Source organism: Micropterus dolomieu, linkage group LG22 (assembly GCF_021292245.1).
Source record: "Micropterus dolomieu isolate WLL.071019.BEF.003 ecotype Adirondacks linkage group LG22, ASM2129224v1, whole genome shotgun sequence".
Lineage (NCBI taxonomy): Eukaryota > Metazoa > Chordata > Actinopteri > Centrarchiformes > Centrarchidae > Micropterus > Micropterus dolomieu.
This window is the reverse complement of record NC_060171.1, coordinates 5,178,699-5,206,338: the sequence shown is the minus strand read 5'-3', so window position 1 is coordinate 5,206,338 and position 27,640 is coordinate 5,178,699. Positions and strand designations below refer to the sequence as shown.

At 40.7% G+C, this 27,640-nt stretch overlaps 1 protein-coding gene across 1 annotated transcript in view; it reads right to left on the bottom strand.

Moving 5' to 3' along the window:
* Positions 1-24,601, bottom strand: part of cttnbp2 (cortactin binding protein 2) — a 46,791-nt gene extending 22,190 nt beyond the window's left edge. The window contains exons 1-8 of the mRNA XM_046037424.1: positions 24,376-24,601; positions 17,027-18,461; positions 12,731-13,039; positions 8,501-8,600; positions 5,905-6,055; positions 3,105-3,305; positions 2,237-2,354; positions 322-612 (exon numbers count right to left, since the gene is read on the bottom strand). Coding sequence (XP_045893380.1) covers positions 322-612; positions 2,237-2,354; positions 3,105-3,305; positions 5,905-6,055; positions 8,501-8,600; positions 12,731-13,039; positions 17,027-18,461; positions 24,376-24,447 — 2,677 coding nt within the window. The 5' untranslated portion in view covers positions 24,448-24,601. The remainder of the gene's footprint in view (positions 1-321; positions 613-2,236; positions 2,355-3,104; positions 3,306-5,904; positions 6,056-8,500; positions 8,601-12,730; positions 13,040-17,026; positions 18,462-24,375) is intronic.
* Between the last annotated feature and the right edge of the window lie 3,039 nt (positions 24,602-27,640).

The window sequence follows — 27,640 nt, the reverse complement described above, 5'->3', positions numbered from 1 at the left end:
GGGGGGGGGGGGGGGGACGACATGAGAATGAAAAGATCCAAGAAAGGTAGAAGGAGAATGAAGGAAATTAAAGATTAGGAGGGAAGGAGTTAAAGAAGAAGGTGCAAAATAAGAGATGGTATGGGTGAGAGTGATGAAAAGGCAAGACAGGAAGGGCAAATGGGAAAAGAGATTAGAAGAGATAGGGAAAGGAAAGAAAGGAGAGAGAAAGGAGGAAGGAAAGGAGATGGAAGGGTGTGGAGGGGAGAAAAAGGATTGAAAGAGAAAGAAAGAGCCAAGGAAAGAAAGAAGGCATATACATAAAAATAAAAAGATTCTCACCTATAAGGATGGAGGCGATACTGGTGGGAGCAAGGCCTAGCGGTGGGCGTTGCTCCTCCTCCCTGGCCGTCTGAGATTCTCCACAGACTATCTGGAGGTAGGAGGTGAAGGCATGGCTGAGGGTGGAGCCCAGCTGAGACCAATGCATCGACCGGTCGACTGACACTTTGCCAAGCACCAACTGGCTGCTGGTGACGCCCTTCGCCTCCTCCTCCAGGGCCTCCACAGGACACACAGACCCCGCTCCTCCTCCACCTGAACACTGGAGACACACCAGGACCCGGTACAAGTCTGGAGGAGAAGCAAGGAAATGGACAGAAAAGGTCTTCAGTACGATATGGAGTAAAATATAATACTGTGATTGCAGGTACAGTGATTTATTGTTAAACTTGACAGTTCTTGATAATAGTCTGGGACCAATCAAGGCATCGATGGGCAAAAGGACTGAATACTGATCACCTCAGGTTAAATGTATGTAAACATATTGTGTTACAATACTCAAAAAAAAGCAACATTCAGTTTATATTTAGAAAACATACTCCAAACGTAGGCTTTCACTTCCTGTGAAAAGCCATGTCATGTTACAGTTTTACAAAATTTAGTTATTTAAATGTAAAAATAAACTATTTCAAGAAAATAAATTATGTGTGTATTATATATATATATATATATATATATATATATATATGTCTACACATTAATATTGTGGTATTGATTTCATCCATATCTTGTTAATCTCCTACTTTGACATCCCTTTTTTAAAGCTGGGGTAAAAAACACTGGAGTTAGATTTTGAAAGTATCCAACAGAAAAAATTCCACCTTCTCCATTCAGGCCTCCCTTCAAAATACATTTTCATGCACAGTGAGTCAACGGGCGGAGTGAGCGCGAGTAGGCAGGCAGGCCAACCAATCATTTTATTTATTCCGACCTTGGCTGTGCTTATTACAGACCTGCGACAGCCACAGATACTTGACTGTTTTCATTTTTGTGTCAGAGCATTTGATTTATTGATTGCTGTCAGGATGTAAAAAGAATTTCAATAAATATAACAAAAAATGCTTCTGAAATAAATTACCCCCCCCCCCAGCTTTAAATAATGATAATGAAACTGTGCAAAAATAAAATTTGCAGATAAGTTATTATATTACGTTAATTGTCCTGGTAATCACAATGATTAGTCGTTCACCTTAATGGCCTGGGAGACTGTATAAAAAAGATTATTAGCCCATTGACAATAAACCATCTGTTTTGTCCAATTAGTATCCAAGATGTAAATGCTCTGTATTTGTATAGCGCCTTTCTAGTCTTTTTGACCACTCAAAGCGCTGTTACACTATATCTGCATTCACACATTCACACTGAGCCTAAGTGCTCAAACTGAAACAAACATTCATACACTGGGATTCAGAATCTTGCCCAACACTTGGACATGCGGCCTGGGGGAGCCGGGGACTGAACCGACGACCTTCCGATTAACGGCCAACCCGCTCTATCTCCTGAGCCACAGCTGCCCCATATATCAATTTAGCAAAGTATATGAATTCCCAACAAAAGTATACTGTACTGAGCAATCAAGTATAGATGATTGACACAGCTTACAAACCACTGTAAAATATAACATCTTCTCTATCTTATAATGGGGAAGTTGTAAATATGGTCATGACTCATAGATCCTGTGATCTCAGCACGTGGACATCCATCTTTGTTTTGCAGTGTTGGACTACGTTTGATATCGCCCCAAATATGTCCCCAAATCAGGTGAGTAAAATTACATTGTAACCAATAAGAATGAAAGCCAAAAATGATAAAAGAAGACCCGAGTAGATAAAAGGCAGAGTTTGTTCTTTAAGGCATAAATCCATGCGCAAACACAACCACACAGACAGACCGACTCACACCAGAGGCCACTCACGGAGGTTTTCAAGTAGATCTTTGCAGTCATCAGTTGCCACATCATGAATAGTGCGATTACACATATCCCTTCTGTCGACATCCTGTTCACTGTGGCTGCACAGCACCTCCAGACACTCCTACATACATATGCAAAATTAACAAGACAAGAAAAAAAAAGGACAGGTTTCTTGTGAGTAATACATGTGCACAGTATGCGCATAACAAAGCATGAATAACCAAATATTTCAGTATTTCTGCAACACAAGCTCTTGTGTGTTATGAAAGCACGTATCAATTAGTGGTCTTCATTTATATTCAAGTCAGACACTCAGTCTAGTCTAGTCTGGTGTCTCCTGCATTCGTTTAAGCTGAGCGGGGCGTTTCAGCCAGCAAGGTCAGCGGTCCCATTAGCCTGCCTCTGTGAAGACCGATGGCAGGGCTGGACATTAGTGTAGGACAGAGTGGACCGATTATAACAATTATAGGTAGAGAATCAATGAAGTGTACATAAATGCACATAATAGTGGAAACATTATAACATTATAATATGGACTGTAGAACAGCAGTAGTAAAAACTGGAGGTTGATTAAAGCTGCTAAACCATTTTTTGGCCAGTATGGGACAGAAGAACTCCAAAACAAGCAGACAGACATACAGCACTGATACATTATTGCTTTATAAAGTTATTGCTAACATTGTTGGCGAGCAATTGCATATTCACACATCGGGTCAGTTTATCAGAGCTTAAACCACACAGTAAATGTGCCTTGAATCCAAAACAAGGATCTAAAAGGGTGAAAAGCTATGCAGTTTTGTACAGTACATTTTTACATCAAACATAGTCAGTTAATTCACTGTAATCACATTTTTTGACAGCTTATTCTCACCTTGAGGCCCAGGGCAGCAGCCATGTGTGCAGCAGTCCAGCCGTCATTGTTGGCCTGGTTCAGCAGGGCAGCAGGCAGAGCCAGGATGGCAGGGGGGTCAGGGTTTACAGTGGGATCACCGTGACACGGGTGGCAAAGAAGGAGACGCAGCGTGTCCACGTGTCCTGAACGCACTGCAGCGTGGAGAGCCGTGCAGCCGTCCTGCAGAGAGGCAAAGGTGATTTTACGTCCATGTGATACAAAACACAAAAATTTCTCATTGTTAATCAGTCATTAAAAGTTCTAGTGAGTACCTTTTACTTCATGTATTTTGCAATTTTAACGTTTGTGTAAAGTAGAACTAATATGGTTTTGCTTTTCATGCTGCCTTTCTGGAAAGAATGTCACACAATAATTTGATAACAAGTCAAGAAAGGTTGAAACTTGTCCACTTGTGTCCCATGCAGCTTCATACAAGGGCTGCAACTAACAGCCATGTTCATTATCTATTAGTCTGCCAATTCTTTACTCAATAACAAATCGTTTGGTCTATAAAATGCCAGATATTTATAAACGTCTCTAATAGTGAAAAATGGCCATCACAATTTTTTTAATGTCTAGTTTTCCTTAACCCCAAAAGATTCAGTTTTCTATAATATACTGAGGAAACCAGTGAATAATCACATTTTAAAAGTTGGGACAAGTAAATTTTAGGCATCTTTGCTTAAATTTTTAAACACGAACCTCGCCTACACTGGCTCTGGTAATAGAAATTGAAAATAAATAAATGTGAGTATATGCAAATAGCAGCTGAGTAATTAAAAACTGAGAAGTAGATTTTTTTTTTTTTACTACTTTTACTCCAGAATAACAAAATAAAAACTGACAGAAATGAGCTCTAAATGTACAGCACGTTAAGACTCTACTCACTTAACCCAGTTTAGAGCACCTCCTCCATGTTAAATCATTACATTTGACCCAACACACTGGCCAACATTTTCTGGTGTCTGAAAATACACCAGTGCGGAAGAGGTCAGACTTGCAATAGAGACTCTTTGGCTCAGCAGGGAAGCCAGGCTAAATATAGAACAAAGCAGGTAACTAAATATAGGGTCTCATCGCATGCTGCCAAGCAACTAACTGACCCCTATGGTTACCATGGAGACCAAGGAAGCAGATACATCAATTAGCTTGTGCACCAATCAGACAACCGAATCGCTGAGAATGCCAAGATCCTTTATGTGGAGCAAGCGAAGTTTGAAACAATGATGAGTGTTAGTGACGAGTGACAAAATATCAGAGAAACAGCAGGTTAAATGAGGAAACAAGAGATGATTCTGTTTGCTTTTATGAAGGACTCACATTCAGCGGAATATTTAGCCTAATTGTAGAGTCTATCAAATGGATTTAAACTCTAGAACTAATAAAATAAACAGGGAAAGTTAGTAAATGTCAACAGCAGGTCACAGTTACTGAACAAAAAGGACACAAGATCCATAAAATTTGAATTGTCAAGCTACCTGCAGTCCCCCAAATGTGAAATCTGCTGTAAACTAACTCTGGTACAAAACATTAAATGGTAACATTTACAGTATGTTTAATACTGTACATGGTCCCTTAGAAATAAAAAATTATATACTCTGATATATATCATCACCGTGTGGTGTGGCAGCACTACTGCTATGGAGCGCAAACACCTGCAGACAGAGGTGAAGACCGCTGAAAAGATCACCAGGACTCCACTGCCCTCCCTGCAGAGCATCTACCATCAAAGAGTCCACAGGAGAGCTGCCTCCATTATCAAGGATACCACCCACCCCCAACACGAACTGTTCACACTTCTACCCTCGGGTCAGAAGTATAGAAGTCTGAAATGTAGGACTGAAGGACTCTTTCTTCCCCACTGCCATCAACAGTTAATCGGCATGTAGACTCTATAATCATGCCCATCTTTACACTGTACTAGTGTTGTAGTACTCGAGACCGGTCTTGGTCTTAAGACCACATATTGATGGTCTTGGTCTTGTCTCGGTCTCGACCGCATTTGTACTCGGCCTTGTCTTGGTCTCGGACATTGAAGACTCGGGATTTTATTTCAAGACCAGTCAAGACTGTAACTTTGGGAATATCAATAAATTGCTTTTGCATCGTCTGATTTGTTAACATCCTAACTTTGATTGGAAGTAAATCATATTGCTTGAAATGCAACCAATAACCCTAATTAACGACAGTCACCCCTCCCTGCGATGCTTACGTTGATTTCAGCTCTTAGTGTTTGTATGTGGGTGTTTTAATGGGAATGTGGATCTTTCAGATCAATTTGTGAAGCACCTATGATCTCGTTCCACATTTTATTGCGTGCCATGCAGCAGGGAAATGGTCTCGGTCTCGACTGCTCTCAGCCCCTAAAAGTCTTGGTCTTATCTCGGTCTAGACTTGGTCTCAGTTTGGGCAGTCTTGACTACAACACTACACTGTACCATGACATGTTGATTGCACTCTTAGTGCACATCTGGACATTGCTCCGTACACAATTTCCACATGTATATAATTCATCAGTTGCACAACTGTTTAATTTGTCTGCCTGCACAACGACAAAGCGTATATATTTGTTCATTTTTTTTACATCTGATATACTTTTTACATTTGAAGCTTATTTTATATCTCTATTTATCTTATTTTTCATTGTATGTTTATTTATACATATATTTCATTTAATTTTTTAATGTAGTTTGATGTGGACAGCAAAGTAAGAATTCCAGTGTACAGGGAAACTTGAACATCTGACAATAAACCCTTTGAATCTTGAATTATGACTTACTGTGGTGGCGCGCGAGCGATCGGCTCCGGCGCTCAGCAGGACCCGGACACAGTCCAGGTTTCCTGCCTCACAGGCAAGAAAGAGGGGAGTCTGTCCCTCCGTCGCCACCGAATCCACAGCAGCTCCTGCAGCAAGCAGCATTTCAACACAGCTGAAAGGGACGGAGAGCGAGGTTAGAAACACACATGTACCAACATACATATAAATATACACATACAATGCACTCTACAGTATTAACTCATATATATGAGGAGGATGAGCTGAACAAGACATCCAATATATCGTTTTTATTGTAAGAAGGAATGATAAGATGATTTGTTCACTGCTCTATCTGTTATGACAGTGACTCACTGTTATAAGGCAATGTGAACACTTGGGAACACGTCTTTTTCAACTTTTTATTTTATTGAGCTGAAAGGTTAAAATTAGGATGAACATAAAGATTAAAAATATATTAGTTTATCGTATGTGTCTATATTGGTGTACATGTAGGCAGATGCCAAAGAAAAAAAGAAAAACGGTAGCAATAATGTTTAATAGGGTGCATTTTTGTGGTTCTTGATCTTAAATTTTGATTATGAAAGTTACAAATATTTTGTTTTATTTGTGACCACATAATTTCGATTTATTGTTGAATATTTACAGTCATCTTATATGGACTGAGTGTTAGTGACAAGTGATTTTTTTATTAAAATGAAGAAATATTATTTTTATTATTAGTTTCACTCAAAAATATAAATAGCAACTCAATCACTGTTAAAAGATTTACATCATTCTTAAATATCGATATCGGTTTGAGCATAAAAGACAAAATCAATTAAAAGGTCAGGCTCCAAAGCTTAATACATGACATCAATATCACATACAGCTGCATACACTCATTCATACAGTTGCTGAACTCTACATGCATATATGCACGAAACATGCAATGATACACAGACACATACTACAGTTGAGTCCGAGCAGCACCTGTTCAGAGACAAGGGAAGACATCAATCAGCCCCCCACCAGTAGTAAGAGAGAGTCAATCATCTGAGGAAACCTGAGCCTGTCCAACACGACCACTGAGTCACAACCACCAAAAATAAATAAATAAATAAATAGTTAACCCCATAAAATAAACTCAGTGCTGGGTGTGTGTGTGCATGTCAGCATGCTTTCTGGATATCCCCACTCTATAAATAACACTGTGATCAGATATTACAACACTGCACATTCCCCAGCTGGTCCTGGGCATCGAGATTTTGGCAAGCACTGACACACAGACACACAACCCACTATAGTTGACAGAGTCTCACTGGCTGTAATTGCTTGGGATTCATCCTGCTAATACATCAGGATCGATACGTGTGATCAGAACTGACTGTGTATGCAGAGTAGGTGCAGATGTTTCCCCTCATCGCTGATCATTAATAATGAGAGCTCTGGTGAAAAATCAAGCTGCGTACATTAATGACAGCTGCCCAGTTAAAGTGTAGCTGTGGGAAATCACCCCATAAAGCTTCACAAGTGATGCAGGGCTGTCAACCTGACAGTCTATATACAGTACTTTATGCTACAAAGCCACAGGTTCATAGTGATGTGGTGACGGTACTGAGCAGACATGATGGCATTACTCTTGGAACTGAACATGGCTACAGGCATTGGTCTAGCAGTCACATGGGAGGTTCCAGCTATGCTTGTATCTCAGCAAAATATGTGTGATGAATCATCAATTGAAGCCCATAAAATAACATTTAATGTGATACACTAAAAAAAAGGTCAAGTCCCAAAAATGTGAGTCAAGAACAGCATTAAGGCTCTCATACAACAGTTAACACTAAAAAGGTACCACATGCCACTAGATTCAACGTGTATTTTGTCGGTGAAGACCTAAATCTGAAGAAATGCATGTTGTGAAACAATTAGCTGATTAATCGACAATGAAGCAAAACAACGTTTTGATAATTGTTTAACCATTTCATTCATTTGAGTAAAACAAACATTTACTGGTTCCGGCTTCTCAAATGCGATTTGATCTGTTTTAAATTATTGCGAATAAAATATCTTTAGGTTTTGGACTACTGGTCAGACAAAACAAGCAATCTGTAGATGCCAGCTTGGGCTCCGGGAACCAAAACAATTAATTAATTAATACAAAAAACTGACAGAATTGTTTCAGCTTTAATTTAACTAGTTTGCTTAGAGTAAAGATAAGTGTCAAATTAATTTATTAAATGATTTCCCCCTCTGCATAATGAATGTCTTTATGTAGTAGTGGGTCCTTGGGTTTGGCTTCCCATTGGTTCCCTGGGTCACATAATCCCTGAATATAAAAAGATTTATTTAAAAAGAAAGAAACAATTTCCTCTAATGTCATTTAAAACCCTAACTGGTTTGAAAGAATGAAAAGGACAGATACAACAGGTAAAAGGAATAAAATAAGGGAATTCAGAACAAAAGGGAAATGTTCAAAAGGATTTTCTTGGAGGAGGTATTATAGGTTAGACGTTGGATTGGGCATGTAATGGTTTTGGTGAAGGTTAGGGTAAAAACTCTCTCTCACTGTGTGTGTGTGTAGCAGTTACAGTAAAGGAAAAGACCCATATGAGCTCACCTGCTGTGGCCGTGGGCGGCAGCAAAGTGTAAAGGTGTGAATCCATTTTCATCTGATACATCAGCAGGTGATACCGAAGACAGCAGCAGCTTCACACAGTCTGACAGGAAGAATGACAGAGAAAGAGATAAGATGATTGATAATTTAGTCACCTATAATTGTTGTAAAACCATCAATCTAAACTCTAACACTAGATGTGATCAGGCAGCTTAACTAAATACAATGATTATAGCCTTCAACATCACAAAAACTACTAAAACATCTCAGAGTAAACATACACTGTACACATAACGGAGCATAGCAACCACTTTATCTTGTTGCCATGTGTAGTAGGTATAGTTACTGTGGGAAAAAAATCCTCCAAAAATGAGTGCTAGTCAATTTATGAAAGAGCTTCTTTTGAATCACAAGTTTCCATAAATGAAGGTCATTTTTGAAAAGTCCTGCCACCGTGTTAACAAAGCTTCTGTTCCACAAACCTCAGTCAGAGATTGAACTCATGAAAAACTCGGAGGGTTTCTTTCCCCGATTGCTCTGTAAAGATGTAACATGATACAAAGCTGCCTTTTCTGCCCAATATGCTGAAATAAATACGTATCTACTTCTGAACTGGATAGCAAAATCTCAGCGTGTCCTCATTTTAAAGCAACAAAGAAAAACAACAATATCAGAAGTAGGGTGTTTTATCTTTGTTTAAATGACAAGTCGTCCCAATTTTACTCGCTAGTGTAATAGTACAGTAACCATTTATCGTAGAATATAAACAGAAATCCCTTGAAAAATATTACAGATTCTTACAGATACTGATAAAAGAAACCTTTTATGAGAAATTGCACTAAACATTAAAAGCTAGTGGAACAGAGGAACCAGAACTGGGGCAGGACTTCAGCTCTCTCTAGTGTATGATGTGACATGTACAAAAATAGTTTCACATGTCACTCTACAACACATCAGGTTCTACAGGCCCACCAGAAAACGTGCACATCTAGTCTCAGTAAAAACAGCCTGGTATTCTGCTGAGATACATGCATTACTCTGTCATAACGGGAAGATGTGTGGTATTTCATGTTTGCACATGAAACACCCAACCATCTATGTCTCAGATGATCGGAACAGATGAGAAGGAAAACTCTTAAAAAGAAAAAGGACAATGAAATATTGATAGGAGAGAGAGTCTAAAGTAGGTGTGTATCCTCTGTCCACTTATAAACCTTCAGCACAGCTGTCCTTCAGTGTGTTCCTAAACATCTCAGCAGGGAAGCGAACCCTGACAGACCTGCAGAGTGTATGTGTACATCAGTCTACATGCATCAATTATTGTGTGTGTGTGTGTGTGTGTGTGTGTGTGTGTGTGTGTGTGTGTGCGCGCGCGCTGCCATTGTGGGTAGTTTTGTGTGTCAAATGAACAAGCATGTAGTCGACACCCGTGCTGAGGTTATAGCCCTGACATGACAGTCTCATCTAATGGCAGCCAACGTAATGGGATCAGCCGCAGCTCAAACAATTACAGGCTTTACAACGGCACATGGAGTGTGTTTATCAGCACCAGGTCTTTGTCCTCTCACTGCATCTTCATCTAGCTACAAAAAGCCCATCCAAGTACCTGCATGGCAATACTCAGTCTTCAGGGGTAACCTACAAGAAATGGTTTAACCGTTTTGCCATCAGGCTGCACAAGGAGAGTCAACATCGCATAACTGAGTCAAGAACAATCTTATTTTTTGAGGGACACATGTTTTAGACATAACTCTAAACAAGCTATTCTGATGCTGCGTGTTGCATTCCAGTACACGTGGTGATATAAAACTGCTACAATCTATATTTTCATATTAACAGAGGATCACATGACAAATTGTGTGAAAGGCGGCGCTCCTTGTGACAAACCCACAGAAAATGATCACCCAACTGTCCCCAATATGACTCAAAATGACTGCTCATGTTGTTCCATATCTGCTGGGTGTGTAAATAAGCAAACAAATACTAATACATTTGCCATATGAACTTTAAAAGGTGGTAATATGTTACCAAGTGGCAAAAAAGTAATAGCAGGTTTAAGATAAGATGAGTTATGCTCAAATTCACAGAAGAATCTACTGAGACTGATGAAATAAATGTTTTTCATTGTGTCCTGTGCCACAGGAAAACAGGTGGCATTAAAATCCATGAATCCAAGTTTATGAGATGTTTCCTTTGACTAGTCAATCTGAGCACTTGCATATATCAGATGCCAACCTTTAACGACCACTGGTCTGCATTTTCTTCACTAAAGCACATACTACAAGTCAAGCTACATGAAAGGGGAATCTTTTATTCAAACTGACCATTAGCATATAATTTTCTTTTCACTACAAGTACAACAAAAGCTAATTTGAGGTCTGAACAACTAAATCAGGTTCCTTCAGAAAGTTTCTTCTGCAAGACATTCAACCCTGTATCATTCACTGAGTTGCTCTAGAAAAGGGCAACAACTATATGACTAAAAGAGAAAATTCGCTTTTTTTGAGGCATATAGTGTCTAACCATTGTGTCCAGTCTCTCATCAATGTATACCTTTCTACTCTGAGCAACTGTCTCTTCTTCAGCAATCTAATCCATCAATCTGCTTTATTTTCATGCAGTTCCACATGGTCGCACCTGAGAAAAGAACCTACTATAGGGCCTTGTTCAAGGCTGTGATAGCTATTGACAAAGGGAGACGCATTATCACAGGTATGTTTACTGCAGTTAACTCACACTTTATAGCCTTTACACAGTTTGTTTGTTCAGGTGAGAATATAAAAGAAGCTCATGCGGCACCTATGAAGACACAACTCCTGTGAAATGTGGGTGTGTGAAAACACATCGTTCGCAAGATGGATGATGCAAACACTGGAAAGGTGGACGTTGTCTTCAGTTTGTTAAGATAACTGTTTAAGGAAACACTTCAAGTTAAAGTTATTTAACATGCAACAGAAACAGAACTTATTATTCAATACCTAATAGATATTTAGTAATACGTTTGGCTTGGCATAATCAAACAAGAGTAAACTACAGTTAATGTACTTATTGAGTGCAGAGTTCATTTTCTATTTTCCTTTAATATGCAGTAAAAGCAAAATATGCTGAAAAGCAGAAAAAATACACAATGTAAGGATGTGTGTATGTATAAAATATATCCTATTTATCTATTATCATGGTGGTGTCTTATGATCCTTTAAGAAATACATCATTCAATCATGCCAATCAGCCATGATCACATAAAAATCAATCCTGTGTGAAAACTTTTTTTTGATGCATCACCCTCTTGCTATCAGTCAATTTAAATCAATAAAAGCCTGTGGGCGTTTCTTGAAGACTACTCTTTAAAATCAATCAACCAGCCAACCACTGACCAAAACCAGATTCCCACCAGGCTCACATATGCTTTAAAATGTTCATACACATTGGTGCACTGGACAGGAAACACAGATGTGTGTGCAGAATCCTTCAGCAACCTCAAAAAGGTTAGTTCACCCAACACTAATACTATGTAAAGAGTTTGAGAATTTGATGAATTTGTGAGGGCCACAAGTATATAATGGCTTACTTAAGAAAAAAATCTGCATTAAAATGAAGTCTATTCAATGTTTTAATTAATAATTCATTCAAGTTTAAGATCTACAGAACTAAAGCATTTAGGTGTAGTTCCAAATCCCTCTAATATGTCAGGAATTAGATTCTGATGGGAAAATGTTATAATAATTTCTTTATTTAATCTAATTAATATTTCCGCTGCTGGGTGGTGATGGAGCAGTGGATAAGACGCATGCCTTTGGTGTGAGAGACCACTTCCCCACTGTGACATCCACCAATGTGTCCATGAGATGAACACTTAACCCCTAGTTGCTCCAGAGCCGTGTGAACTCTGACGTATATAGCATTTGTAGGTTGCTTTGGATAAAAGCGTCAGCTAAATGTAAAAGTAGTCAGATTTAAAAATACTGGCACAAAAAAAACTGCAATAAGTAAAAACACAAATGTGATCTTTTCTCAGGTTGCTAAAAATAACAAATTTCCTGAGGGGAAAAAAAAAAAAAAAGGGAAAGCACATGACCTCACTGTACTCAGCTGCCCGTCTGTATTAAAGCAATAAGACGGCAGCAAACCTTTGTCCATTTCTAGCTTTAGCATGGACAATAACTGCAGAACCTTTAATTTTACCACGTAAATGTCAACCAGCAAACCATTATTGATTACTCAAATCTCAATTACCTGTGTGTCCATTCTGAGCAGCAGCAAACAAGGCAGAGGTTTGGTTGTGGTATAGGTGGTGGTCTTGATCAAGATGATTGGGCTTGTTCTCCATGGCGGTGATAGAGGTGGTGTTGGTGGTAGAGGTGGTATTGGTGGACGTGGTGGTAGTGGTGGTGATGGTGATGGCGGTCGGGTCTGGTTGGTTAAGCAGCATTGACAATAAAGTGACATTTCCCTGGGAAGCAGCTTGGGGGAGCAGGGGGCGCCCGCCGTCCAGGGCAGCAGGCCCTCCGCTGCTTAGAGGGGAGACTACGGAGGGACACCAGCCTGCAGGGGGAAGGAGGAGCAGGAGCAGCACAGGTTAAACTAGGAGGAGGAAGAGCAGGAGGAAGACGAAGCTTCTAGAAGTACTGATCATAGGAGAACGAGGGTGTAAGAAGGTGGACAGGTTGGAAGGGAAGGAGAGCACACTTAAGTTCTGCAAATATTGTAGTACCGTCTCTTTTGTCTGAGCAGCAGGCGTAAATAAAGTAGGAGATTGGAGTTGTAGTTAAATAAACACTTCCAAAGTAGAAGAGGCCGTATTTGTATTAACCTCAGCAGGCGGCTGCTTCTTAAAGTGAGTACAAGCTCAGGTTGTTCAGCCATCAATGTCTAAACTCCCATATCTATTTTCTAAATTCTAGTTAAGATCCCAAAGTTTCAAATATACCAGGTAAATCATGCTGAATTTGGGGGAAATGTTTATAACAAAGGATAGCTACAATATTTCCATTTGATGTAAAGGTTTGATCTTAAACTAAACATCACATAACTTTGATGAAGTGCTGGAACAAGATGATACAGAACGTACTGCATGCAGTGTGACATTGTCAGACAGTGTGCAATAGGATGCTTTCAGCAACCTTAAAAGATTCTTGAGACACAAAGAAGAAAAGTGTCAAGAGTCAAAAATGTTAGCTAACTAGCAATTCTGCATCTGGGCACATATCATTTTTGAAGGGCAACTATTTAGCACTGAAGCTAGATGCTACTGAGGCTAGGTCTACTTTGAACACTGCCAACTAGTAAAGTTTGAATAACTTTCACCAGACACAACTAACACACTTTGATGTAATATATGATACTCAAATTGCAAACTACTTTGCTACTAATGGTAAGTGCACTTATTTCAGTCCATGAGTACCACAGAAATCAAATATTTAACCTCTAAAAAAAAAGGCACTCAGATGGTTTCTGTTTCTGTAGCCTGCAGCTACTCCTGGTTAAATCCAATGTGGTGGTTAGTTGTGTTATGAACAAATCAGTAGGATTATGGGAGGATTATAGGTAAAGCCGGCAAACGGGTCAAGTGACATACTTAGGTGTTGTTTCAGCCGTAGCTGGAAGTGGAACTCTTCCAGCAACACTATGGTTAAGGCGCCGTTCCCTTTACCGAACCAGTTAGATTATCTAGGCTATCCCTTCAGATCCTACTAGAAATATCTGTTCAACCACAAATCCAAATGCAACTCTCGGTCACTTCTTATCAGACTTCTGAAAACTCTTGATTACCTCCTTAAATGTCCTTTAAATGTGGAGAAAAATAACATTATCACACTGCAGCACAGTATCATATTGTGATTGTGTACTGCATATATTCATTATTTTTTTTTACACATTGCTGTGAAATTTAGCCCGACATATCTGGTATATTTGGAAACTTTGTGATCACCACTCGAACAAAAAACAAACTTTTTACTACACAACAAAGGCTTGTAAATATTAACCCACCAGGGGTTTGACGCAGTTTAAATGTTAAAGGAAAAGTATCTAAAAAATTCTGAAACTTGAGTAAGATGTTCACCGTTTTACTTGTTTATAAAAACATTTTTAGATAATTTTTACATCCATTGTTTACTTGGGTAATCTGTATTTTCTATCCATATATTCTCGAACTTTGGAATATGCTAATTTTTTCTCTCACCCTGGAAAATGCAATAATTTAACTACTTTTTTAACTTTAATTTAAATCTTTTTGTCTCAACCCAGGGACCCTCTGATGATAATTTAATCAACATGTGAACCGTGCAGCAGCCTGGACAAAAGAGTGTGTCATCGCATCAGATAAACAGGTGAGGATAGATTGCATTCATCTGTCAGTACAATCATTCATCCACAATATTCACACAGTGGATAAATAAAAACATGTACATTATTTAGAAGGATAATGTTGCAATTATACAGCAATATTTTAAATGATTAAGCAAAACAAACAGATGGAGTAAAGAACAGAAAAAAAACACCTAATTACTAAACCCAACAACAGCTTAAATTACTAACTAAACAGCTTTGGCTCTAAGAGGTGTAATGCTAAAGGATATAGATGCTACTTTTAACCATGGTTTTAAATGGCTGTTGAACTGGCAAGGTTAAAATAGGTTAGAAAAAGGCAGAATGGAGAGGTTTGCTGCAGGAATTTTCAGACTGATAAAAAAAAAAAAAAAAGAGAGAAATACAAAACAAAAGATAAAGTGCAGGAGAATATCCCAAGGACATAGATAATGGCAGCCGTTATGGTTGCACTGTCTGAGTGGGTGGTGCTGGGGAATAGGAAAAGTATAAAGGCTACAAAAACATATCTGGCTGCTGTCAGGTGAGATTGTGCACCTGCTTTGAAACTGTGATACATAAGTCTGGGAAGTAGCAGAATTTCCCCAAACACTCCACAGCTTTATCAGATTTGTCGGTGGGAGATGATGCAATCAAATGCAATGAAACCCGAAAGGTTGGCAACACTGTTGTTAACACTATTATTACTTGAGATCAGTATGCAGTAACAAATACATTATTTTAGTCCTAAAAAAAAAAAGACTGCATCTGACCTCTAAAATGTTGGTAAATAACACTTGGAGGGCATTACTCCTCAGATGTCCTATGTTTTTTATTGATGGCAGCATCTGACGACTTTTTCAGAGGAGCAATAAAATAGCCCTAAGAAGTCAGTTCTTGGCAAAGTACTTGGTTGTTTGACTAGATAGAGCACCTATATATTTTTCAATTAGGATACATCTGCAAGTAAAGAACAGGACTTTAAAAAATTTAAATGTATTTTGCACATTTCACAGGTACATTTAAGGATAATTCCAGTTTATTACAACTTTGGTCTTGTTTTCCTAGGTTTTAACGTAATTTCTTTCAGATATGATAACAAGGAACACAGCAACATTACTAGAGAATTAAGACAGACTGCACAATAACGAGATGGTCAGACAGCAGACAGCCATCAGTTTAGCCAAATTATCTAAACGAGTTCATTTAGAGGAAAAACCTAAAGTGAGCACAACTGAAATGTTGGTATATATCCCCCATTGTGCAGAGTGCACGGTAAGTAGAGTAAGTTGAACTAAGACTTCATTCTGTAAACTGTGATGGATATTTGCAAATACAGTTTGGATAATAATTTATGTTGGCCTTTGATTTCTCTTCCAAACCTGTCTGACCATCTGACTGCTCTTGATGGGTTTTTTTTTTGCCACAGTCCAATGTTGTCCAAAACTATGAAAATAAGAGCAAAGTTACCAGTAATACACTGGAATTATCTTTTAATAATCCCACAGTACAAACAAGCATAGCACAATAAGCACATCACAAGGTAAATGTAAATGCTAACATTTATATAAAAAACGAATATTACATACATTACAGAGAGCTGTCAATGACACAGGACAGAAGAACAGTGGGAAGAGTTAATGAAAGCTCAAACAGGAAGAGTGCAGGAAGTAGAAGAGTGGTCATGGCATGCTACTGGAGGATGGAAAAGGGAAGGGGAGGAGAGAGCAGCCTCTGGCATCAGCTTCAGAGAGGATAGGGGTTACTGGTAGGAAGGCCTACAGCCATTCAGCATCTGCTTTGTTTCAATTCACCCTGACATACTTCTCCTGCTGTGGGATAGCTAACCTCTAGTTTCTGAGTAACAATCAGCCCCATGTTGGAGACGTGTTGTCACTGTCTGCTGTTGATACTGATTCCGTGACAACATGTGAGACTAAAAGGTGCCCAGAGGGAGGACATATTAAAGGGCAGAGAAAGAGAGATGAGTAGAGATAGAATGCAGTGGGCGACATCAGATCTTGCAAGGTCATTTAGGTTGAGGAATCAAGTCAGTGACATAAACTGAACTGACTCATGCGCTATTCTGCGTTGCATTCTTGTGGTTAGACCAGTTTCCCTGTGACCTGATAGCTATGCTATGCTAGGCTAGTGCCATGGAAAGAGAGTCGAAGAAAAGAGGTAGTAACTGGAGGGAGATGGAGCTTCGAAGAGCCCCTTTACCTGATGCTGTTGCCAGGGGGCTGCCTGCTGAGGAACGGGGACTACGGGAGGATGGAGCACTAATGGAAGAGGAGGTGGAGGGGGGGTTTATGGAGGAGGGGCTACTGACAGTGGTTGCAGGGCTGATGACTGGGGGGCACTCTGCACATGCTGCTGCCGGCTGCTGTTGAGGGCCCCGGCCAGACCCCGCGGAGCGGGAAGGGGGGCAGGCACCCACCTGAGAGGCCGTCAGGGCTGGGACCAGGTCCAGGGCAGGTTTGGGCGGAAGCTGGGGCGTGGCCGGTTTTAGCCCACCCGCGGGGGAGCGGCTGCTGTCCCCCACCACCTTGATCGGGGGATGAGGAGGAGAAGGGGTTTGGGAAAGCCCTGGCTTTTTGGGAGGGATAGGGGGAGGGTTTCCCCGGTCAATTCTGGCCACCGTGGGCGACTTGATGCCAATTGGATGGGTCAGGCGGCTGGGAAAAGGGCCTCCCTCTGAGGCAGAGTGGGGCAGGCCTGGACGAAGGGATCCGGCACCTCCTGCGGGAGGGCTGGTGAAGCGTGAAAGGACCTGTGTGACGGTGTGGCGTGCTTGCTGCTTGGCGGCAAAGTTGTCCCGGTTGGTGGGTGAAAGGTCACGGGCTGGAGGACTCTGGGACGCCGTGCCATTTTGGTCCTGTTCCTGGAACTTGTAGCGGGCCGCCTGGACACGGGGGCTGACTCCGCTGGGTAAGCCGTGGGGGGCTTGACCCTCTGAGCCATTCTCTGTCTGTGCCAGTCCTCCTGAGCTGCTGTGGACAATACCCCGGCCCGTCGTCTTTGGCAGACTCAAGCCCACATAGTTAGCAGGGGTTGGTTTGACTGGTATAGTGAGGGGGTTCTTCTTGGGACCTTCCACCTCAGTGGGGGGCAGGTCCGTTTGGCAAGACGCCGTTCGAGAGCTGATAGGCTCTGTGGCTACGGAAACAGAGATCAGAGCTTTAGGTTTAGATGGTGTGCTGGTGGCAGCAGCAGGTTCTGCTCCGGCAGCAGCAGCAGGCAGGGCGACAGCGGCGCCGTCCTTCCCATCGCCCTGTTCAGTCCTGAGCTGCTCCACCTGCTGCCGCAGACCCTGGCTCTCGGCCTCCTCGCGGCCCAGCCTGGCACGCAGCTGTTCCCGCTCCGTGTCAAACTCCGACAGCTGCTTTTCCATCTTGGCCTCCATCTGTTGACTACGCTGACGCTCTGTGCTCAGCTCCTCCTGCAGTCGGCCAGAGGTGCGACTCTCCTCGTCCAAGCGAGCCTGGAGCTCATCAAAGCGCTGAGACTCCTCTACCACCCGTGTAGCAAGCTGCTTGCACTCACGCACCAACATCATGACAATGTGCTTGTTCTTCTCACGCTCATCCTTCAGCTGCGCCGTCAGCTTGCGGTGATCCTGCTCCAAACTCTGGAGCTGCAGCTTCTCCATCTCCAGCTAGAAGAAAAATTACACACAGAGTCAGGGGATAGGAGCAAAGATCAATCCCATCATTTATTTCATTGAATATTTTATCACTATATTCTGATATTTTATAGACTCAACAATTAATTGAAAAAGAAAATCCATAAATCAATGTGCGCATAATTTATCTTCAGTTACAGAATTACCTATGACTGTTAGACACATTGGACACACTGATATCATCCCCTTTCCTCCACTTTAATACAGATCATCTGCAGTCAATCAACCCACCATCCATAAAGATGATACATACTGTTCAAGCGACAAGAAACTCACATCTAATATCTTTCACAGACATTTTCCACATACATCATTTGCAAACTTCAAGCCACCTGTGCACCGGCAACCCTCCAGTGAAACAATGCTAATCTTAGCACACTGCGCATCACATACATCCTGAAACTATAGTCTATTACTAGAATAACCAAAAACCTTGGGTACAAACATTCTGTTTCCATTAGTCTGTAATTGAGTATTAGTTAGAAAATTGCATTCTGGGGAAATGCAACCATACAAATTCGAGTACTGAGTCATTAGTTAGTCACAAAGCTAAAATGAGCCGGAACAATTTTCTGAAGAAGAGCATAGACAAACCAGATTAACCAAATGAGCCAGACCAAATAGCTTGATTAAATAGACAGGCAAGATAGATTGATAAGCAAATATTTACACAAAGACACTTTATTAATCCATGGGGTGGCTTAGGAAAAAAAAAAATATATAAAAAAAATAAAGAGTTCAATTTATCTTTTCAGAGAGAGGCAGTGTCTCTGCATACTTGAATTTCGATGACTTGTCAAAGCCCTGGCCTCTATATCTGGAGCCTTGCTGCTATTGTTAGCTCAGAGCTGGCTTCACAGAGGGTAACAAGGCTTAACTGGGGCTCTCCACCCAATTGCCAAGACCCCATCTCCCTAACAAGCCTCAAACAAAAGAGTCGACACCCCTGTCCCAAACGAGACTACCTCCCTCCCCTCCTCCACTTCCCCTGTTCAAACCATCAGGGAGTAAATATCACCACCAGCTGATGCTGAGGAGGAGCGAGGGGTTTGTAAGCAAGGGGGAGCGCCAAGGGAATGCTAGTCGTTACTCAAAAGGAGGTGCTACGACTAGCTGCTAATTGGGTGAGGATTATGTGTGTTGTGAATCAGCCTAATGCCTTGGAAGAACAAATTTAGGGATGTTGTAAAGGGAGTGACACACTAAGCAGTGTCTGCAGGATTAAGAAGAGTTTAAAATGTATATGGCAATTAAGAATTGCAAATGATGACATTAATTTCTGAAACTTTCCGAAATCTTGAATCTGACATTCAGACATTAATTAAACAATTAGCAGGTCTCACTTTTGACTGTCGGCCTTTCACCCCGCCTTTGAGTGTGGTCATTCAGGACAAGATGTCATTCACACTAGTTCTTCAAGTATAAGTCACCAGGGCACACCAAAAAATTTTTTTTAATCAGAAAAGTGCATCAAGTTCCACAAATTCACACTTGGACATTTCTTCCCTTTTGAATCCAGGACAGGGATCTGAAATAGCAAACTTTTAAGCTATAGACTTCCTTTAAAGGTCATATTATGGTCATTTTCAGTTTCAAAATCCTATTTAGGGGTTGTACCAGAACAGGTTTACACGGTTTCCTTTTGAAAACATTATATTTTTTTGTCATACTACACATTGCTGCAGCTCCTCTTTTCACCATGTGTGTTGAAGGCTTCGTTTTAGCTATGTAGTGATACATCTTACCTCTACAAGATCTTTGTTGGGAGTTGCACATGCATGTCAGACTAGCCGCTTGGCGGGCATTATGACACGCCTTCTGATGTGATGTCACAGAGATCAATGGTAAGGGCTGGACTACAAACAAGTTGTGTTCAGGCAGTTCAGAGCGGAGTTTTCTGTGGGAGATGGGAACTCCCTTTGGGGTGGACTTTGGGCTTTTTCACTTTGCAAACCTATTACATGCACAAAAAAAAGTATATAACTCATTAAAGGAGAGGGAAAAAGCACAACCTCTTTAACTTCAAGACTCTGGAATAGGCCATGACCAGACTGACAATAGCCCATCCTTTATTCCCCAGTTCTTTTGCTGGATAACCGTGCAATTTGCAGGACTCCTGCACCCCCCACCCACCTTGTCAACGCAGTTGTCTCATTAAAATGAACAAGAAGGCATTGTTGTTAGAGTTGTTGTTGGTCTGAATGCAGAGTTAGATGATTTCATGCAGCATAATGAAGTGGTTAACCTTCCTTACCTAGTGTGCAATGATAACCACAGAGTGCCATCCATATGTATAAGCTCATTCTGCCATCATCTACAGAGTGAAATAATAATGATATTAAATTGAAACTCTTTAGGTGAGGTACCTTGGAGGCACCCCAGATAGCACTGGTGCTCCCTGGAACAGAGATCCCACACTTACCGCTTAATGAAATATTTAAATAAAGCGTACAAGCAGAATTTCTCTTTAAAGGTCTGTCCTTACATCTGAAAAGCTGCAGTACCGAGGTATCAGCTAGCAGCACGGCAGAATAAAGCAGCCTATTCAGCTACTGTGGAGAATTGGGGATGAGAGTAGAAGGAAGCGAAGGAGGAGGCCTGAGGACTATTTTAAGAGAAGGAAATTTCAGCACCATAGTTTGTGATCTTCCTTCCAAATTCAGCCTCACAACACAACGTCAACACCACTTTGGCAGCATGTTTACCCACAAAACCACAAGTACAGTGTTTCTTCGTCACTGTTGGGTGCTGTTGGGGTGTGGGAGGGGCTTCCTCCAACTTCATGACTGATTCATGGAGGAGGAGATGAGGGAGTGGGGGTGTCTTCATTATGCCCATAAACCGATTCAGAGTGTGTTACGTATAACTGCCTGCCTGCCTTCAGCTTGCCTAAGACCTCATGGATAATTCAACAACTTACTCACAGAAGAACGACAAGAGTGGAGGGGATAAAGATAGCACGGACAATCTGGGTGAAATTCACTCTACCCAGCAACCAGAAGATCCCTCTAAGAACTAATTTATCCCTGCCTGACGGGTTCGTACCCTGTTGTTGACAATTAAGGTACACTTACTGGTGACCTGGTGATTTATTCTGTGCTAGAGAGGGTAAACTGTTGTTTTGTGGTGGCTGCTTTTCCTTTTCGCACAAAACCTCTCAAGGTCAAAGTGGCCTTGCCTAGCCTTGTTTTCAAACAAACATCTATGATGGGAGCCCTAAACAACCCAACCACATACATCCAAGTCTGGTTTCCCATCATCCTGGGCTACGTCCACACTGATGCAGATGGAATTGAAATTAACCTGTTTTAGCCTTAAATGGCACTTTATAGCTGCTCTTTAAATCAAAAATACAGGTCTCAATATGTAGTATAGAAGGAGAAAATTAAGTTTTTTGAAAATGACAACATGGCTTTCACAGACATGGTCTAGTAAAAATGTTATGACATCTCCAACTCTCGCTTTTGTTTGGGGGGATTTTCTTGTTGTGTTGTCATTATAGTGTGAACTATAATCAAAATACAAGACACAGTGAAATCAGATCCCATGGCTTGGTAAATGTCATGCCTCCGCTCATCTGGAACAAAAGGTAAACATAAAATATATGATGTATGGCGTATTATCTTTTAAACATGTTTAACACTAGTGCATTGAGCACCTTTTGTAAAAATGTATTTTTTATTTCCATCTATACCCAAACTAGGGTAACAAAATCATTTTGCTATCGTTACCCAGCATGAGTGAAAGTTCCATAATAAGTGGTCATAATCAGGCCGAAACTCAAAATGAAATAAAAAGTGACATATTGTACACTCACATTTGACGGACGGAAGCAAAACACACACACACACACACACACACTAAAGCACAGCCCGAAAATCTATTTAACCAGCTTTCCTGTCAAAACAGACCACTTCCTACCCTCTCCCTTCCTTCTTCTATACCTTCCTATCCTCATCTGTGTGTGTTTAAAAGGCTCCATTTGGCACACAACTAGATCATCTCTGTTATTATTACAGAGTTCACGGACAGGACACACACACACACACACACGCACAAATTCACACGGTATTTTCTTTTCTGTTACTCACCCACATTCATTCTGCCAGCCTCTCATCCAAACACTTTCACACATCCATATTCCTCTACACAGAGGGAGAGAGAGTGAGAGCAATGGGACAGGGCCAAAGCAGACATCTGGCTGCCCAGTTAATCATGGTCACATAATCCTAAAGAGACCTGGAACAAACACACACTTGTATACACACACAGTCAACCAAACAATCCAAAACAGATATGACATACCAGAAAATGGGAATTAAGTTCACACATACACAACATACACACGCTGGTATTCCCATCTTCCAAATTCAAATAATGCACAAGCATACACCAAAAACATTAACGCACACAGAAAAGCATACAATTTTCTCTTTCCCACATCGTCCTCTGGAGAACGTCAACAAGAGATTTGAGTCATGTGTAAATAAAGTGTGGTCAAAGACAAGAAATCTCTCTTCCAAACTGGCATGTCTTATTTTTATTTACCTTTGTTTAATTTGACTACTGATCTACAGCAATTAAAATGAACTTAATTATAAACAAGTTCATAAATGATGTATTTTGTAAAATGTGAATGATTTGTAGCCTGGCCGCTGTGGCTACATGACTCTAAAGATGGTGATGTTGGTTTCTCTGTTGGTCCGATACTACTACTACTTTCAGGTCCACAGGGAATAAATCCTAATAATTTTGGTTATCCCCTGACTTTCCTGTAGCACCACCACCAGAGATCCCTTAAAAGACTGAATTAAAATCCTGCTAGCCTCAGCTGCACTTCGAGATTAATGCTCTAAGTATAACATACTAACCAGTATGGGATTAATGTTGACAGGGAACTTATGTGTGAGTCAAACAACATCTGGATCTTCAAGAAATTAATATTCTGTATGTCTATCTCAGAGACATTAAATTCCGTCATTGGCACCCTGTGCCCCCTGTTTCTAACCCGAAAACTACGTTTTGTCTTGTAAATTTACAAATGTAATCGACATTGCTGATAACAGAAATCCGTTGATTTGCATAACGCATGTCGGTGCATTGCAATGAAGGGCTGAAGCGCCTACGAGTACGACCACCCAACAACAAACATTTGAAGCAAAATCATCCAAGTTCTTGCCTGTACCAGTACCAAGATGAAAACAGACACAAGAAATGTTCGCCTCATTTATTTATGTGGCAATTTGCAACCTTGAAAAATATCAATATTCGATACCACGGGGGAAAATTGACACAACATTGATTAAATTACTGAATATAATTATTGAATTACCTTGTCAACGTATCTTAGTAAGTAAAGTTAGTAGTACTGTGTGTTAAGCAGAGCTGCATCGGTTTATTTTACTTCTGACCTAGTATTTCCTATCAACTGAAAACTCTGCTATCTGAGATTCCTCAGGTCTGATAGCTCTGAGGCGGATTAGATTTGTTTTGACAATTATAAATGTCTGTTAGGCAAACAGGACAGCTATCTTATCAACAACAGTTTACTGGGCCATCTTGTTTAATACTTTAGTGTTGTTGACAGGAGCGACGTCTCCAACTTCTCCAGGTTCTTTATAGAGGACTTTCATATGGGCTTGCTTGAATCTAACTATTGGCCTAACAATTATAATGTGTGCGCCCATCGGAACTTGCAGAGTATTTGTTGGTCATACAGACTTCAATAGAGTTTCCACTGACATGAAGGTTAAAAGCTGACAACATCCTTTTGGGAATTAAAATGATGTTTTAAGAACAGCACTGATAGCTAGACTAATGACAATTTAGTTGAAATGAAATTTCAAAGCTGGAATTGTCTTTCACTCCAAACTCCTTGGTCTCTTACCCTTTTCTGGCGGCTCTCGGCGGCGGCCAGTTGGGCTGACATGCGTTCCTGCATCTTCCTGCAGTGGGCCATGACAGCCTCCAGAACAGAGATGGGGCTGGAGCCCAGGGGCCGCCGCTCCTTGTCTCCTCCTGGGACCCCGCACTCGAAGTCCCTCTGAAGTGCCAGGAAGGGGTCGGTCAGGCTGTAGTGACCGTATCGCTCTTGGAGGAACACCTCCTTCCTCTGAGCCTAAAGAAAAAAGAAAAGGGGAGAAAATATTATTTAATAAAAAAATATTAGTTTACTATATGGATAAAAAAAAAAAGATTGATGATTTTGTCTCCAGACCCCGATTTGGTCTTGAATATTAAAGTATCAACACATTAAACTGGAATGTTAGTGTTTATACACTTCTTACGTTTTTAAACTAAGATCAATCTTTATCACTTTTTTTGCAATTTGTTATTTTCTAACTTTCTCTAATGGTTTAATTTTTCTTGTGATTTGACAATTTAACAAGGAAAAGTATCTCTTCAGCTGAACTGCTCACAACTAATTAAGACACAAAACTTGTGATGAGAAATGACAAAAGATACATCACTGCGTTTAAAGTCCCATAAAAAAACTTGCTTTCAGTATTTAAATATTAATGACTAAGCAACAAAAAGTTAAAGTTAGGAAAAAACCATCCTTAAAAATTTCTAATTAAAGACATTATACTCTTCCTTTTCCCAACTCAAAGTCGCCAACTTCCAACCAGTGACAGGAGCACAGACTCATGTAAAACAACCACAACTATTTTAACTTTGACAGAGATGTGCGTTCATGTATGATCTCGTCACTTGTAGTAAGACAGCATTTAAGAAGTGTGTTTTCGGGCCCTTTAAGGAGCTCAAAAAGGTTGGGAGCCACTGAACTACAAATACTTGCACACAAATATGTGGTATACTAACCAAAAGTAATTACATTTCAGTTTCTCCACTTTCTCAAGCCATTCCACGGCTTCAGCTCAAGATGTCTGCAGGCTGTCATAATAATCCTAATTCAGTTCATGTCCTGAACAGTTGCAGTGAGTGCGTATGTTGACATCAAACAACAGTTAATGAGAGAGCAAGCACATATTTATGGTTATTATAAGGATCTAATGATGGTACTAATTTAAGTCCACGCAGCATCAGCACCTATCAACGTCGAGGCCCAAACCCCCTTTCCTACTCAGTGGTTCAGGAGGAAGTCCAGTCCATCAGGCCGTGGACCCTGAACCCCCCACCACACACACCCCTGTGTGCCCGCCTGCCTGACTCCACAACCACTCAACACTGCAGCAGGCCCGGCTGCTCTCAGGTTACACAGACAGACGGAGATGGTAGATTAAGTTCTCTGAGCTGGTGAGAAGCATGATTATGGGAAAATGTCGATCTGGGTATCACAGCCAGACCAGGTATCGCAGTTTTCATACTAGGACTCAACTTAGCACCTTTTGTGGATAATTTAACTAGATGATCTATCGACTGACTGCAAAACTTCACTGTGGCTGAGAAATTCTTCAACAGCACAGCTGCCTTCTCTAATGTTTATCATTCATCTTCTAGCTTCGACTTCCAAGAGAATGTAAATAAAATGATGTTCAGCAGATGAATCGGAAGCCCAAGATGAAAAGCTTTCCAAACAGCATATGAGGGCAACGTTAAATGTTAATAATGCTTCGGGCCAAAAAACAAAGAAAACAGCAACACTAAATGTATCATCTGTCAGAGATCAATGCGCTTACCAAATATCAGACAAATCTGCACAGAACTTTTTGTGGTGGAAAATAAAACTTAATCCAAACTTTCTTGTGTATTCATATGCCTTTTGGAATAACTACCATTATTTAGAGCCTTTTAGGTTAGATTTTGTACATTCCCACGGCGCCATTAAACTTAAAGCAGATATAAAACAGCTCGGTTTCAAAACAGCCAGCAATGTGACAGTGACATACGCTGGCTGCACACAAAGCAGTGGCATCATTACTCATGCAAACCTTTCCTCCTGTTCCTTAGATGATTGAATGTTTACATGCGAGTGAAACTTTGAATCATTCCCTTGTGGCGACATGCAGCAGGTGCGACACCACTAAAATTAAAATGTGACAAAGATAGACAAAAGAAGACAAAAAAAAGATCCAATGTGTAGGTCTAAAGAACAAGTTTAACCGTAGACGCACTGGATGTACTCTGGTCTAGAATCAGGTTTGTATGTACAGTATGTTTTAATTATTCTCCTTTGTATTTATTCACTACCCAACTATTTGTTATGTACAATTTACTTACAGTAAAGCAACTGTAGATAAAGGTTGGTGGTGAAAGATGTGAATTATTTTGACCTTCAGTTGGAAGGTACCCCAAGTTAGTTTTAACATTTTCACTGCCTGTCCACCTCCCAAATTTTCCAATGTCCCAGCCAGGTTTCTAGATAGGTGCTCACCCTAAACAGCCGGAGGGCTCATTTCATCAGATCCTGTGATTAGTAAATAGGATAAAGCCCCTGTAAAGTCCTGCGTTATCCTACTACTGCTGCTGCTCCAAGCATAAGCTGGCCCTGAGCACACTTCGGTCACATTAGCCTCATCAAACCTGCTCTTAATCATTCTGACCACAACCAGATGACCACTCGCAGTAATCCAACTGTCAAATAATACCCAACCAAAACCCACTTGGCTGCAGTACAGCAGCTGCAAAGACACCAAAGTCTCTGACCATACGTGGTGGTAAGAGAGTTATAACTCTCTGAAACATCCTGTGAGGGTAATAAATCAGGATCACTTCCCATACATTTAAAATGGAGATGAAGTACTAATATAAAAAGGTAAATCAATAACAAAAACCATCAGAGCTGGTTTAGCTAATTTTTGAAATCTATAAAATCTTTCAGTCGAGTCACTTGTCAAGGCCAAACACGTATTTGATCTTTAAGCAGCGTTCTCTTTCACAATGTCAACTGCAGGCATGGATGAAACAGTTTTAGAAGATTTTCATTAAAATACTTATGATTCATATCCATCAGCAGCAGAAGGTTGGTGAAGGAGGAATATTTAATAACCGGGCGAGAGACATTTAAATGAAATGTGGAGGCGAGAAAAAGACAAAGAGCCATGAGTGTGAGAGACTGAAGAACAGACAGCAGGGATAAAGAGGAACGAACGGCGAGAAGGTGTTGCAAGATGCTTTGCCAAAGAAGGAGATGGAGTTTGGAGAGTCAAACGACACACACACACACACACACACACACACACACACACACA